The following is a 17,034-nucleotide window of genomic DNA, read 5'->3' as shown; positions in this document are numbered from 1 at the left end:
GGACCACTATGGTGGGAAGGTAACAGCGTTCCGTGTGCCTTTGGCGTCTAGTCATGCCGGCCACATGACCACAGAGACGTCCTCGGACAAGCGCTGGCTCTTCGGCTTTGAAACGGAGATGAGCACCGGCCCCTAGAGTCGGAAACGACTAGCACACATGTGCGGGGGAACTTTTACCTTTACCTTTTTTACTTTGATTTCATCTGGGTGAAGTTAAGCAATTACAGTTCTGCTGATCCTCCAAGGACACCACTAACAGGGACACAACTGAGCATTGAGTCTATTGCAAATTTTTGATAGATTCTACAGACCTTTGGTACACTCTAATTTGTTTTTAAGACTATAAAGAATATCAGACTCTGCAGGCCTTTGATTTGGTCCAGTACTGCTCTGCTTAAGTTCTAAAGTTATCTTTGTTACCATACAGCAAATTCAAAGACAGCTGAAGGGTGGTAAAGCTTGTATATTAGGCTTCTCATTTGCCATTTTTCCTTGTCTTCAAAAGTGTTGATTGTTTATCCTGGTTCACTTGATGCAGATCGTGGTCATAAACAAATCAAGCACTACTGCAAAAATCAAAAGCCGTTGGGCAAAGTTTGCAGAAGAGAAGTGTCACTTTTCTGCCTTTTTTTTTACAGCCTAAAAGGGATTGCTAACTATGCCGAATCAGTATTACAGTATATATTTTGTCAACAATACATGAGTCATTACTACTTTCTCCTCTTCGAGCTCTTCATATCGCAAACATATGTTACTTTCGCTGTGGAAAGGCTCTGAAGAAGCAGGAATACTTTATGGCATCAAAAGGAAGTGCTGTTCACTTCCAGGTGGATGATATCTCAGTGTAAACTTTGCTCCTTGTATACTCATGTGCAGCACTATGGCGCACATAAAAAAGGCGAAAGTTGTGGCATGACATTGCAACGTATGTTTTGTCATGTTGGCATCGGGAGGATTTTTGCTCTTCGTTCAGTTAAACCCTGCAATTTGAAATGGTATAGCCTTTAAATAGGAACTTCATACTGGGACTTTCTACTTCAGTTTTTTTTAGTAGGGGTGTTATTTATTTGAAAATTCCTCCGTGTGTGATTCATACTCTAATTCAAACTCAAAACAAAGGGGATGTTTTGGAAACTATCCTCTGTGATGTTTACAAAGGCCACTTTTAAAAAAAAATAACAGCAATCTCTGTGAATCTGGAACTAAATAGAGATGAGATAAACTAAATTATCACAACTTGCTGTGCAATAATAACCACGTATCATTGGGCTTTGTGCTGCATACCACTTTTGGAAAGTTAGCACACTACAGAGCTTTCTTTGCATCTTCTGTCCTTCTGATTCTTAGCCTATCTGTAAATTTTGGCAGGCTAATATTTGTAAATAACCGGACAGTCTCAGAGTATTTATGTCTCCCGATTTGCAGCTGACGATCAGGAGGAAGGCTGGTCACCTTGGTCAGAGTGGACAGAGTGCTCAGTCACATGTGGCTCTGGAACCCAGCAGCGAGGAAGGTCATGCGATGTCACCAGCAACACTTGCCGAGGCCCGTCCATTCAGACCAGGACCTGCTCCCTTGGCAAATGTGACAATCGCAGTGAGTGTTACAATGCTTTAGTTTGCTTTGCATCCAAATAAAAGGACAGTAAATCTGGGATTAATCTTAAAAGAAGGATAAAGATGAGGTACCATGAGATCAATCACTTTTTAAGATATGCTCAGTCCTATATACCTTTACTGTTATCTAATATTTTTTTTTGCAGTATTTTTAGGGGGTACAATAGCTCCACTGTTAAAGACACGGTGCTTGTCAGCTGGAAAGCTTGGGTTCGAGACCCAAGCACCATGAGACGGGGCAAGCTCCCATTACTTGCCCCAACTCCTTGTCCACCTAGCAGTTCAAAAGCAAGTGAGTAGGTAAATAGGTACCTCTTCGGTGGGAAGGTAATAGCATTCTGTGCACCTTTGGCAAACAGCCATGCTGGCTACAGGACCTTGTAAATGTCTGCAGACAATGCTGGCTACCTCAGCTAAAAAATGGAAATGAGTATTGCCTCTTAGGGTTGGACATGACTGAACAGGGGAAACCTTTATCTTTATCTTTACCTTTACTTTTCCCCAAGAGGGAATTGCTCAAGTGGCAATTGACTGGTGAAAATACTGCTCTGTCTGACCCAGATGGGTGTTTATACAGCTATGTGTGCAATTTGTTGACATGGCTGGAGGGCTGACTAAGAGGTAGCTGGAACAGTGAGAGATATAATTATAATTATATCTTGAATTATAAACCAATTTATATACACCTAGAGATAAATTGAAATTTCCCTTAGATTCTTTGGGGGCTGAGGATGCAAGTTCATTATTTTTTTTTCTTTCTCTTGATCAGTACGTCAAGATGGCGGTTGGAGTCACTGGTCCCCTTGGTCTTCTTGTTCCGTAACTTGTGGAGTAGGCAATATCACACGCATACGACTCTGCAATTCCCCAATCCCACAGATGGGTGGGAAAGGCTGCAAAGGAGGTGGACGTGAAACTGAAGAATGCAAAAGGGACCCATGTCCAAGTGAGTTTGTTGACTGGAATCTCTTTCTTGTAATAGGGCCATATGCCTAGGCATGAAAAGCAAGGCCTGCAGAAAAGCCTTCCATGGGTATTATGAAGGAGTTCAAAATCTACATGTTCTACAGAGGACAGCATCTTCTTTGATAGAAGTTCTTCAAGTGATTTAGAGTGTGGATTTACCAGAGTTTCTAAATGCATAGAAGGCTTCACAAATAAAAATGCCTTTTTTTTAAAGATGGCCCATAGCATCAGAGTTAGTAAACTCATTCTTGTGCATCAGCCATGCTTTTTTTAGGTTCACATAGAAGTCTGAAAAAGAAAGAGTTGCATAATGAATAGCAGAGAGGTGCTGAGCACATTTTTTGCATCGCTACTGAAGTGTGCATAGCACTAGTGTGCAGTGTTATAGAAACTTATTCCAGTAGTAACCACTGTATGTCAACAACAATAACTAGAGATAAATTTCAAGTACAATTTAGTGCCATCTAACGTGACTTGTTTAAATTACTTTAATAGAAAATGGGCATTTTTTTCTTGATTACATTTTTCTTCTGAAATGCCATTAAACTGTAGGTGTTTTAACTACAGTTACATCATTTGCAGAGACCTACATCAAATGCAGTCCAGAATCACTTTATCCATTGGGATTGGTGAATTATGGTATAATATTAGTAAGTTACTTTGAGTATGCAAATTGTGTTTTGGAATATTGACAAAACAAAAAAGAAGCTTTATATTAATTGTGCTAATGAATCAACCAGTTAAAATATGTGTGGTTACTGCAGACATTTATTGGTTGAATTCTGTTGCTTATGCTAAAATTTCGTTGTCTGAATTCTTCCAGTCAATGGTCGATGGGGTCCTTGGTCTCCGTGGTCTGCGTGCACAGTTTCCTGTGGTGGGGGCATTCATGAGAGATCTCGTCTCTGCAATAGTCCAGAACCTCAGTATGGTGGAAAGGCCTGTGCAGGCGATGTCATTCAACGTGATATGTGCAATAAACAGGATTGTCCAATAGGTGAATATGGAAAACACTGGAATGTCATATGAGTTCTAAACTAATATACTGTATCCCTGTGAGATATGTGTGGGGAGTCACAGCTCATTGATACATTAGCTGCTTTACAGATAGAAGGCACCGGATTCTAAATGAGTCCCTTCACATTGTATATACAGTGTTTAGCATTGCTGCCCTGGATTTTAGTAGAAAAAGAAAAACCGAATAATCTATGAACTGTTCATAAAGCTTTATTGAATCAACAAAGAGACATTTTCCTCTGACAAGTCAGAATACATCAGAAGAAAATTATAAAAAATGAGAGTAAAAATATTAAAATTAATTTTTAGCATATTTAATTACATTTTATCACATTGGGTGATGTTTGGGATATTTCTAGACCAAATCAAGTACATAATACCAATATTTTTAAAATTACTAATCAACATGTGTTTTTAAGTCATCAATAAAATCTTGAGATTTATACTGACATTGATTCATTTGAATTTAATTAATTTAATTTCAAATTCTCTTTTAATGCAGACTGTTATTTGTAATTATTTATAAAACCTAAAGAGAAATAAAAGAAAAGGCCAAACTGTTATTTTTTTTCTGATTTTTCTTGTGCCTCATCTGGGCAAACTTAGAATAGAATCTTATCTAATTGAATTTCCAGCTTCAAAATATTTGAGCCTGGAGCAGCTGTTTCAACTTTAGTGGAAGTGTTCCATGACTATCTTGACCACCCCAGAAATGTTCTAAGCTTGAATCAGCCTCTTTTCCAGCTTATAACATCTGTTCTGACTTCTATAATGTTTGGAATACAGTAACGTCCACAATACTTCCCACAAGGTCAGATCAACCTTTTTTTGAACTCAAAACATTTTAAACTGAAAACATTTTTCACACTCTAAACAAAAATCAGTACTGTGGATAATATAGAATGCAAAACAGTTTTCCTTCCTCATCTGCACAAACAGCCTTAAAATCAGTTTCAACAGATTTAGAGGCTATTATTTTGAGGTTACATCAGGTATTGCAGAGAAGACGGGAAGCTACTTCTTCAGAAGCATTCGTTATGAATTCTCTCTTAGTTCTGCCACAGTGATGCTCTTTTATTGCATTTTGACAGATGGCTGTTTATCCAACCCTTGCTTTCCTGGAGCAGAATGCAATAGCTATCCCGATGGTTCGTGGTCCTGCGGTGCATGTCCTGCTGGTTATCTGGGAAATGGAACATTCTGTGAGGACCTTGATGAGGTAGATGAGTTTTTTAGTCTGTGTGAATTATTTGGATTCCACCTAGGGAATGCAGGTTTTCATTATTATTATTATTTGATGTGTCTGATTAAAAAAAAAACCCCACAACAACTCACTTCTTTTTGCACCTTTTCCCCCTGGGGCAGTGTGCTGTCGTGCCAGATGTTTGCTTTAAGTTCAATCAGAACCATCGATGTGTAAACACCAACCCAGGATTCCATTGCTTACCCTGCCCTCCTCGCTACAAAGGAACTCAGCCATACGGGGTGGGCCTAGAGGCTGCCAGAACAGAAAAACAGGTAAGTGCCAGAAGATAGGAGAGATGTATCCATTCTACAAGTCTTGTTGTTTTAGAAAGGAATTAAAAGAGTAGACTTGAAATAGATAACATTCAAAACCAGCCCCGATGTTGACAATTAGGCACAAAACCATGTCTTCGTGGAGAGAATACAGAATAACAGAGGTGGAAGGGACTTTGGAGATCTTCTAATCCAACCCCATGCTCAAGCAGGAGACCTTATACCATTCCAAACAGATGGCTGTCCTGTCTCTTCTTAAAAACTTCCAGTGATGCAGCCCCCAGTGATGCAGCCTGGAGGCAAGCCATCCCACAGGTTAATTGTTCTCATTGATAGGAAATTTCTCTCTCTTTGATAAACTTCCATTCATTACCTCTTCTCCTATCTGCCACGTAATAGGTCAACCCTGTCTCCTCTGTGGCAGACCTTCAAATATTGCAAGGCTATTATCATGTCACTCCTAGTTCCTCGCTTCATTCGATTAGACATACCCAGTTCCCACAAGCGGTCATATAGAAAGGATGGATTAAAATACTAAGTCACAGAAGTAGATTAAAGCAGTGTTTTTCAACTTCACCCTCTTTTAAGAATTCTGAGAGTTGAAGCCATTGCATCTTAAATTTGCTAAAGCTGAGAAATACTGGATTAAAGGAAAATGTTTCCATTGGTCAAGCTTGATTTCTGGTGCCTGCGTGAACATATCCACAACAACTTCAAAGGGGAGAGGAGAAGTAGCAATAGGCCAGATTGACTAAGGGAAAATGTAGAGCCTCTGTTTTCTCTGATTTTTGTCAATAACCTCCCCCCACCAAGGTCCATTTTGTGAAGCTGTTTGACATAGCCATATACTTTTCTGAAAGATGTCTCCATTTTCTAAAAAGACACATCCCCCCCCAGATTTTTGTTACCTTGGATTTTATTCAGTCATCATCCATTTTCTGACTTATACAGTTTATGGGTTCTAAATGTAAAACTAATATTAAAAGTATGATATCAAAGTTATAATGTAAGCCAATAACAAAGTAGAAACAGCAGCTGTGACTCATTCAAAGGAAATTGTTGTCTGTTAGCTGTGTCTATGGGATTCTTTAAAAAGCAATTTATTGGTTGGTTGCCTGCTGAAAAAGTGAATGTCACCATCAATTCTGGTGACATCATGGACATGCCTAAGCAACTCTTTTGGCAATGGCCTGGAAAGAACTTACCATTCCCCCTTCCAGAATTTCTTTCTTTTTTCTTTATCTTCCTGAAATTACATAGGAAACGGATAGGGCTGTATGTTCTTGCCTCACAGTAAATTTTATATTGTTTAATTACATCCAGAAGTCTACAGATGTGAGAGATAAACCTGTGAAGGAATATGTCATTTGACTTAAGGCTATGCTTTACTTGAAGAGAGGTTTATTCGTAATTGCTACATTGACAGCAGCGCTTAACTTACTAACTCCACAAGCAAATGTTGCTTGGGTCTTTGCCCAAGTTTTTAATGAAAGATGATTATATCTGGATCCAGCTACAAAAACGTGTGCTGAAGGCTCAACAATTGATGGGAAATTAAAGCATCTGTTTCTTTGCTGTTCTGTTAATCAGGAGTTTTGGGTGTCCTATTTGCATAATAATCTGCTTTTCAGGTATGCGAGCCCTCCAACCCTTGCAAAGATAAAACACACAGTTGCCACAGTTCAGCTGAGTGCATCTACCTGGGGCATTTCACTGACCCTGTGTACAAGTGTGAATGTAAAACAGGCTATGCTGGTGATGGATTCATCTGTGGGGAAGACTCAGACTTGGATGGATGGCCCAATAGTAACCTGGTCTGTGCTGCCAATGCTACTTATCACTGCATGAAGGTAAAGTATATGAAGTAGAGTGCTCCTAAGTGTCTAAACCAGGGGTCTTCAAACTTGGCCCTTTTATGACTTGTGGACTTCAACTCCCACAATTCCTCAGCCAGTGTGCCTGGCTGAGGAATTGTGGGAGTTGAAGTCCACAAGTCATAAAAGGGCCAAGTTTGAAGACCCCCTGGTCTAAAATGAAAATAAGGTGTTAATTTTTAAATGGTCTTCCGCAGGGCTGGCTTTATCATGGTGACTTTATGAAGTTTTATCAAGCTTCAGTTATTACTTCAGTCTAGTTCTGAATCTGGAATAAGAGTAGTCCAGAAAACATGGAAATTATTCCTCTTTTACCATTTGTTAGGCCACTGTAGATAGAAAGAACATAAATGATATGTTTCTCTAATCTATCTATCATTTTAACATATAGTCTTCCATGTTCTTTTCCTTTTCCTGCTTTGGGACCTGTATTAATTACATTGAAGTTAATTAATTAATTAATTTTATCAGCAAGTCAGCCAAATATACACTACACCAGAAAAATCTATATTAAATATAACTTTTACTAAAACTAAATAATCAAACAGAATAAAATGCCAATGTACAATATAGCCCAATATCAAGTGAATTGAATTACATTCTCTAAAAACATATGAAGTACAGTACTCCATAACCCTGAAAAATTATTGTTTTTTTTTTAAAATTAGAAGTTAAATTTAGTTTCATTGGCAGTTTCTGTTATTAAGAATTTAGAATCTACTTTTCCAAATATACAAATTTGTTAGCAATATTTGAACCAATGCAACAGTCAGAGAACTGCACAGCTCCAAATGTAATTGTGCTGCAGATTCAATATTAATTTGGAAGGGAGGAAAAACATTAGTGAGCAAAGCATAATTGTCTATTTTCATTATCTGAAATATATTCAGTTCCTTATGCTTTTCTTTCTGTACCTTACTTAAAATTGTTTGACTAATGGAATGTTTGTAATCTGAAAATTGAACATAACTGCATAAATTTGTGTAATGAATGTATTTCTGTTCTTTAATGACTAAGAAGCAATGTTAGATTTTCACTTAACCTCACAGTTCAGATACCATATCCATCTATACTTACAGTTCATCTTTGGGGGGGCAGTTATTTTCATTGGTACAGTCTAACTAATTAGGCTAATCTATTTAGAAGGCATAAATTTAAAGTCTAAATTATTTAGAAGATATTCTTCCCAACAGCTCAGCCCATAGCTAGATTTAACTAGATTTAAATGGCTTCCTTTGAGAATCTACCAGAAACATCAGGTGATAGACTTCATTATGACATTTTAGCAATTTAAATAGCAATATAAATGCTTCTTTTTCTTAGCGCTTGAAAGTTTACAAAAAGACATAAATACTTATATCTCTTTATCCATTATGACTTTAGAAATACATTCATAACTTCCAGGTTGAACATCCAAGTCTTTTGTTGTCCAAAACCTGGGATTATTATCTGTCTCTGAAATTAAACTACATACTGATCCAAGATCTTTGTTTATACAGGATAATTGTCCTTTCCTGCCAAATTCTGGACAAGAAGATTTTGATAAGGATGGAAAAGGTGATGCTTGTGATGAAGATGATGACAATGATGGTGTAGTGGATGATAAAGTAAGCTCATATTTCTTACATTAAATCATATTTTCCATTCAGAAGAAATAAATGTGGAAACTATCAATAAATGTTCAGTTTCTTTAAGATGTCTTAGTTTTGTATGATATTTTTTCTTTATTTTAATGGATTTACATATTCCATATGTAATACAAAAGTATCCTAATTCTCCATGAATTTGTGCCATTTTTTTATTATTTCATGCATATTACAGCATCCATCTGGGACTATTAAAAGAATTTGTTTATTTATTTGTTAAATTTATATGACATCTCACTATCCAAGTAACCCTGGGTGGACAATGACAGTTCGACAATGATACCTAGGATAATTTATTTATATAAGAAGTATAATATATGAAGTTCTTGTCATTATCCCTAACTACGCTAAAGATGCGAATCCTAGGTATACTCATATTTAAAAGGAAACAATCGAACACCAGGATAGAATACAAACAAAACTGTTTAATGTGCTAATACACTTAGCTTTCGTCAGCTAACTGCCAAAATCGTCAGAGTAAAAAGGTGGAGTTCTGGGAGATTGCTTATAAGGCCGGTTGCTTTTGCACCCTGCTCATTGAGCGGTCACCGGTCTACCCGTCCCAATTGACCGTATAGTTTCTAGCTGTCCCGCATTGGTCCGCATGTTTGTAAGCTCAGGAATTGTTTCCTCGCTCGTAGTTGCTCTCCTTATCTGCCTGGTTCATGTCCAAGTCCGAATGCCCATAGATTGGCTCACTAGTTCTTGTTTTGAGACCTCCCCCACTCTTTTTGCTGGGCCCAGGTGCCCGTCTTAAGGTCTTGTACAGGAGGTGCTGGGGATTCTTGTCATAAATGTATCATAGAATGAGGCCACTTGCAAATTAATTATTCATTAATTTCATATGCACCAGACTGACATAAGCCTAGGAAGGCTTCCTAATGATGATAAATGCGAAATCCTTAAAAGCTAGGAGTAAAAGTTATATATTTGTCAGCAAACAGGTATATGCAACAAAATTGTCAGATCTTTCAAGAAAGACTTATTTCATGGTTGGGGAAGGAGTGGGGGCTTTAAGAGAAGTCCTGTATCCCAGTAGCCATTTGTAATTTCATGGAGGATGATGCCACCTAGAAAAGAGTTTTATGAGGTGTTTCTTTTAACAATTGGAGTGGAAATATTCCTTCCAAACTTGATCTGTACACCCATACTTATTCTAAAATCTTACTTCTTCTTTTAGGACAATTGCCCACTTCTTTTTAATCCCCGGCAATTTGATTATGATAAGGATGAGGTTGGTGATCGTTGTGATAACTGTCCATATGTGCACAATCCTGCTCAGATTGACACCAATCATAATGGAGAAGGTGATGCATGTGCAGTAGATATTGATGGAGATGGTATGTTCCTACTTATTCTCTTCCATTTTGTTTCTAGAAAGTAGTCTAGATTAACTCTCATTCCATATCAAGATATCTTTCTGGAAACATCTGTAGTTCAAGTACATCTACCCATCCATTTATGATTGTAAGACAAGGTGCAATGTATAGCTGCAATCCTGAAATGAATTATATTCACATTTATTTTATTCGTTGTTCATATACTAACATTCTTATATCTTTGGTTTTTGCCCATCTTTTTTCTAACGGAAAGGACAATTTTGCCAGCAACAATAAATGCTTGGGCCGGAACTGACCAAAATCATGATAAAACCATGATTTATTATATTGGTTTTATCATTGGGGGACGGGAGGGAGATACATCTATGGAAGGCTATATTTCCAATCAGAATTTTCCATGAATTGACAAGGTGAAATCACTTTTGACAATATCCCCAGAAACTATGGGTTATGGTGATATTTATTGGACAAATAATTCTATAATACTTGATGACTCTTCATCATGTTTTTCAAGGTACTCTGAAATAAAATAGGTTAAATAGATCAGTTAAACAACTCCTTATGGACAAAGGCTATAAACAAAGAGATATTTTCTAATACCAACACGCTCACTTGATATATAAACTTAATAAGGAAGGAAAGTATAATTATGGTCTAACAATTTTTAGTTATTTCATATGTTTTTGTAGGCCATCCAATAATATTATGTGGCAGTTCACAAGAAATTAAAGGAATTAAAATATTTATGTAGAATACACTTGCATGAAAAATCATATTTGATGTGCCAGTCAAATCAAATGTCTTCACCTGAAGTGCTTGCCAAAATGCCTGGAGAAAAGAAAGGAAATTATTTTAAATCTTAGAATAATAAGAATCGTAAATTACATATTTGGCTGAAAGGGAGAGAAAAATCAATGGTGATATTTAACATTATTAAACTGGCAAATATAACCTGAACAGTAGCCCAGCCTTGAAAAATCTACCAACCCAAATACCTTTGATATGTTTTCAATGCCTTTGGGTTTATGCATTTTGGCATGACTTGCAGCCTGAAACATTAATGTCCTAAGGATGTTGTTGTAGCATTTCTTGGCAGCTGAATCTCAGTTTATAGTTTGGGCAAGAGGAGATAACCAGTTAAGCCTTGGATCTGGTTTAGTGAATGTTTCTTTCATACATATTGGATATGTGTATCAGCAGAAATCTGAAAGCTTCCTATAGCTTAAGGTTTACATTAATGATTGAACTTATTTTTGGGTTGATGTTCTGGAAAAAGTTGCAAGAAAAAACAAACAAACAGAAATTAAAGCATAATTTGAAGTATGCAGGAAAATCCTATCAACTTCCATTATTTTCTGGAATTATATCTGATAATACCTTTTCAAGGAATACTTTAACATTCAGGAATGGGCACATCTGATTCGTAGTAAAGGATTTCGGACTCAATAGTTTTACAATGAGTCTTTTATAAATTATCTGTTGAAACAATATATGTATTTGATTAAAAAAAATAGAACAGTGTATGTAAAAGGATTTATCTTCAGGCTCACATTCTGGTTCAAGTTCCTGGGTTTACAAATGATGGTCCTCACAAAAAACCAAATATAGATCATGCAAATCTGTTTTACATCTAGTTTTCATAAAAAACTGGCAGGGTAGCAATTTGGGAAAATACCCTATGATATGGTACCTGAACCCTCACCTAAGATTTGCTGTTCTTAAAACATAGAGAGTCTTTTCAAAATTGGTACCTTGAACTGATCAGTGTCTTTCGAACAAAATTATTTGGCTGTGTTCTTAAGTAGTATAACATATGCAAAGATTATGTATAGGAGAAATAGACCATTTTAAAACTAACCTAAAAGATGACAGTGATGTGATATCCTGAAGATACTTGATCAACTTGGAACCAGAAAGTACAATGCTATAGATGGTATCTATAATTCTGTAAAAAAAATTTGAATAGGGGATGTAATTTAGGGAAAGCATGACAAAGCAAACACATCTTCTTTAACAGGCAAAGGCGACTGCAATAGATATTTAACTGTTTTGCTCAGAATCCATACTGACCTGTGGATTTTACTATTACAAGACAGTTGATGGCTACTAGCTGGATGAGTTTAAAACTGGAGGTGTAGGAAGATGCTATTAACTAAAATGATAAAAACTCCTGATCTTTTATTTATTCTTGCAATCAATGTCCCAGTGCATATTTCTTCACTTGCCCCATAGATATCTGCATGGGTTAGATGTCTCTCAGTCTGTAGGGTTCACTGTTACCTGTGGGTTAATCACAACATGCCTTTAAATACCAGTTGTAACAGGAAACCACTTCAAGCGGGTGGGGTAGACTTCCATCTTCAGCTTGCAGGCTACTATGAAAAACAAAATGCCATTTAAGATAGGATCTGTCCCAAACCATTTGGTTTAGTTGTATTTACTTATGCAGCACCATGATCTATTCAATATATTATGCATGCCTTGAGTCCAGAGTGACCAATGAGCCATGAAACATATGGGAGAATCCCAGGCTAATCATTTTCCTTTGACCTAACTTCATTCAGACTTTGAGGAAGGGTAAAATGGGGGGGGGAAATCTCCATTCCTAACTGTTGAAAAAAACTGTTGTTTTGACTGGAATCTCAACATCTGGCTTCATTTGTATTGCTTTTTCATCCTGGCAGATATTTTCAATGATCGTGACAACTGCCCATATGTCTATAACACAGACCAGAGAGATACAGATGGAGATGGAGTTGGTGATCATTGTGATAATTGTCCCCTGGTACACAATCCTGATCAGGTAAATGATGTACTTCTTAAATATAGAAATGAAAGATGTTGTCATGATTTTAGGAATTTGAATGATATTTTTTTCATTTTTCCAGCACTGAATATAGTTCTTTTTCTAAACCTAAATTTGCAAGTTGTTGACCAAGTTGCTGGTAATATTGTTGGTTGTTTTAGAGATGCTTATATATCCCCAATTGCCCTTTTTCTACATAATGGAGAATTTTTTTTTTCAAGAAATAGGAAAAATAAGTAACTGAAGGGAATTGGTAACTTTTGTTGGTAATAAAAAATTCACCCAACCATTTTCATACTAGGGATTAATTTCTATGGTAATAAAGGTATGATCATAAATTCAAGTTTGTTTATATATCTGTAGGATGATGATGTTATCCATTTAGTCATGTGCAACACTTGGTGATTCTATGGGACCATGTCTCTCCATTTCTTCTGATCTTGCACTAATATGCCTGTCTGTCCGTCTCTCTCTTTGTTTCTATAATCTATTTCTATTTGTATTTCTATATCCCTATGTATATGTATAGATATAGATATCTATATAGATATATAGTATGTGTGTCTGTATACATAGGCATATGTATACACACACACACACACACACACAGTGAATGAATTGTGTGTTTGAATGAACTGGAGAGTTTCTCCATGTGTGAGTAAGTGTTGTTGTTGTTTTTAAATTGTCTCACCAGGTATTTTAAAATTGGTAACACAGGTGACAGATCACAATGGTCTTTATCGCCTTGTCTCATCAGTGCTATGTTTTACTTAGTCATGATTTCATTTGGAAAGGAAAATTGCTCATTTTATATAGAATTAAAATTATTCTTTTCAACAACAGGCCACATGTCTACATTAAAAGCAAATATAATCAACAAGCTACATGTTGGAGATGAGCTGAATGTTTGCATTATTAAAGAACAGCTTTCAAGTTTTCAAAGATCCAACTCAATATATTTACCTTTGATTTCAGCTTATGATCTGGAATTTCTAATTGTATGAAGTTATTGCCTCAGGCTTCCTGTATTTTTTCTTTCAAGGGAACATTATTCTGAGCAATATTCTTTCATATCTTAAGAACATTGCCCAGACAAGAGAAATTTTTCAAAGGAGCATGCATGCAGCACAGTTTCTCTCATTTTTAAGATCTTGCAAAGGGAACAAAGCCCAGATCCAGAACAGCTGAGGTTAAAGTCTTTCCCAGTTTTACCGACATACTTTTCCATCTCCTAGTGCTTGAGTACATAGTTTGGAGCAAAGACAAGTGTTTACCCAGTCATAGCAGATGTAATAAAGATTCATCATTAACAAAATTAGCACAGAGTGGCAATTACAGGGAATGACTTACTTGAGCTTTACTCCTAATGGTGTCAAGGAGCCATGGTGGCACAGTGGTTAGAATGTAGTATTTCAGGCTAACTCTACATTTCCACTGCCAGGAGTTTGATCCTGACTAACTCAAGGTTGACTCAGACTTCCATCCTTCTGAGATCGGTAAAATGAGGACTCAGATTGTTGAGGGCAATATGTGGATTCTGTAAACCACTTAGAGAGGGCTGTAAAGCACTGTGAATTGGTATATCAGCCTAACTACTATTGCTAATGATTACATACACATCCATATTATTTTCTCAGCAAAGAACCTTATGGTTCTGCAAATTCTGCAGAGGACAAGAATTTGAATGAGGAAGGTTCATATCAATCCATCCCACACTACATACTGTAAATGAAAAGCTAATTCAAATTGTTATACTCTGCCTTGTGATCTGGTGGTATCTTATGCATTCCAAATTAGAATGTATACATGATATGTCTATCTGCCTGACTGCCTGTCTGTATTCCATGCCATAAATAGATGTTTTAAGGAGGATCTTAGCTCCGTGATGCCATGGATTTAGTTTAGTTTTTATTTTTATTGCAAACACTTTCAAACTTTTTATCCATTTTCCTCCTTAGACTGATGTGGACAATGATCTGGTTGGTGACCAATGTGATAACAATGAAGACATAGATGATGATGGCCATCAGAATAACAAAGACAATTGCCCTTACATTGCCAATGCTAACCAGGCTGATCATGACAAGGATGGCAAAGGGGATGCCTGTGATCCTGATGATGATAATGATGGTATCCCAGATGACAGAGATAATTGCCGACTTACATTCAACCCTGACCAGAAGGATTCTGATGGTAAGATTATTTTTTCCTGCAACAGAATTTGTTTAAAAACAAACCACAAAACGATTTGCACCTACAGTCACTTCTAGTATCTTTCACATAGAATCTCCATTTTGGGCACCTGAATAATACATGACACTGGCTTTCTTTAATCTAGTGATCTCCAAATGGGTTGTTCTATAATTCCCAGATTCCCCTAGCCAGGAAGAGGAAAAAATCTATTTTTCAGAATGCTAACTAAATGTTGAGCTTGTTATATTTGAAATGAATCTGTTTAGTATTTTTGCCACTGACCTGCTTGGAGAATTCATGTGGGGTCTCCTTCTAAAGATGCCCTGAAGTTTAAAACACTAACAATGTCACATCTACTGAGTGGCAATAAAAAATAATTTTCCAGTTATTGCTTTATTGTTGCTTGATTATAATTGTAGTCTATTGGGATTGTGGGCATAAAGGTAAGGTAAAGGTAAAGGTTCCCCCGCACATGTGTGCTAGTCATTTCCAACTCTAGGGGCTGGTGCTCATCTCCGTTTCAAAGCCAAAGAGCCAGCGCTTGTCCGAGGACGTCTCTGTGGTCATGTGGCTGGCATGTATGTTGCTTATCCTGAGGGGGAAAAAAAAGAAAATCAGAAATTGCCGCCTGAAAAGAACAGAATCTTGAGACAAAGTCTGAACTGAAGATAAGGGACTAAGAATCATGCTTCACTTTGGAAGGATAATTCCAGTGGTGGGATTCAGATACATGAACAACTGGTTCTCTGTGTGGATGCCACTTTCAGAAGTCCATTCTGGACCTGGACAACAAAAAATTAGCTACCGGTTCTGCTGAAGTGGTGTGAACCGGCTGAATCCCACCACTGGATAATTCTGATTGTGGCCAGTTCCCAAATTGGGCTAAGGCAGAATAAAACAATACATTTTTATGTTTATTCCTTCCCTGGCAGCTCAGATTTACCAGCCATTGAAGCTGAGTGTGAAATTTGAACTTTTTAATACTATTCTAATCCAGGGTTCTCTAAATCTGGCAACTTTAAGACTCCATGCTGGTTGGGGAATTCTGGGAGTTGATATGCATAAATTTTCAAGTTGCCAAGTTTGGAGATCCCTATCCTAATAACTGCATAATATTGGCTATAGTACACAGAAATCCATGTGTTAATCTATCATATTTTTTTATTCCAGTCATACAAATTGGTAGGTGATTAATTACTCTGTCCTGCAGAGTAACCTGTATCATTCATATTTGATTATCAAGGTTCCTCCTGTTAGGATTCTACCAAGAAATTAAACAGAATACTAAGTTTGTTCTGTCATGTGAGGAACTGTTTTTCAACTAGTAGTCCTCAAAAAACTGATGGGTGAGATCGATGGTGAGATTCAAACATGTGAACAATCAGTTCTCTGTGTGGATGCCACTTCTGGAAGTCCATTCTGGGCTTGGGCAACAAAAAATTAGCTGAACTGGTGCGAACTGGCTGAATCCCACCACTGGGTGAGATGCATTTTTAAATTTCTGAAGGATTAGTAGTCTTGTCAGCAGCAATTAGTGCTGCAAAAAAATTAGGCAACATATGAACCAAATAATTAAAACCTCACTTGGACAAAGAAGTCACTTCTTTGAAGTTACCAGAGAGAATAAAACTGGAGACATACCTTTACCCTCTTAAGTGTTAAGATAAACACATATACAGTTGGTCAATATTTGGAATTCAACTTGGACAGCAGTCAGTCAGTGGAATGTGAGGCCATTTTCTCATAAAGAGAACTATGAAAAACCTTGATTCTTGCTATCTGTGTTTTTTAAAAACCTTTTTTGATGCTCCATGGCCAAGTTCCTACTGATAAATATTTATGTAAATTCCTAAAAATGTGTGAGAATTAGCCAGGAAAAGAAAGAGAGAACTAGCTCCCATGATTTTCCATGTTTCATGACTGGTGAAACATCAGAAGTGAGAGAGTTAAGGAATCTCTATATAAATCTGACTGTCATGATTCCGATCAATAAGACCAAATAAATCAGAACTCCAAGGCAAGAAAGTTTTTTGGATACATAATACCGGCACATTCAAA

At 36.9% G+C, this 17,034-nt stretch overlaps 1 protein-coding gene across 1 annotated transcript in view; it reads left to right on the top strand.

Moving 5' to 3' along the window:
* Window positions 1-17,034, top strand: part of THBS2 (thrombospondin 2) — a 46,732-nt gene that overhangs the window by 15,877 nt on the left and 13,821 nt on the right. The window contains exons 6-15 of the mRNA XM_081334023.1: window positions 1,426-1,596; window positions 2,386-2,562; window positions 3,406-3,579; window positions 4,691-4,818; window positions 4,965-5,117; window positions 6,749-6,967; window positions 8,491-8,598; window positions 9,818-9,977; window positions 12,662-12,780; window positions 14,742-14,976. Of these exons, the coding sequence (XP_081190149.1) occupies window positions 1,426-1,596; window positions 2,386-2,562; window positions 3,406-3,579; window positions 4,691-4,818; window positions 4,965-5,117; window positions 6,749-6,967; window positions 8,491-8,598; window positions 9,818-9,977; window positions 12,662-12,780; window positions 14,742-14,976 (1,644 nt within the window). The remainder of the gene's footprint in view (window positions 1-1,425; window positions 1,597-2,385; window positions 2,563-3,405; window positions 3,580-4,690; window positions 4,819-4,964; window positions 5,118-6,748; window positions 6,968-8,490; window positions 8,599-9,817; window positions 9,978-12,661; window positions 12,781-14,741; window positions 14,977-17,034) is intronic.

The sequence above is a fragment of the Vipera berus genome (assembly GCF_964194415.1).
Source record: "Vipera berus genome assembly, chromosome: 1".
NCBI classification, from domain to species: domain Eukaryota; kingdom Metazoa; phylum Chordata; class Lepidosauria; order Squamata; family Viperidae; genus Vipera; species Vipera berus.
The sequence above is the reverse complement of the archived record's forward strand: the minus strand, read 5'-3'. Positions and strand labels throughout refer to the sequence as shown.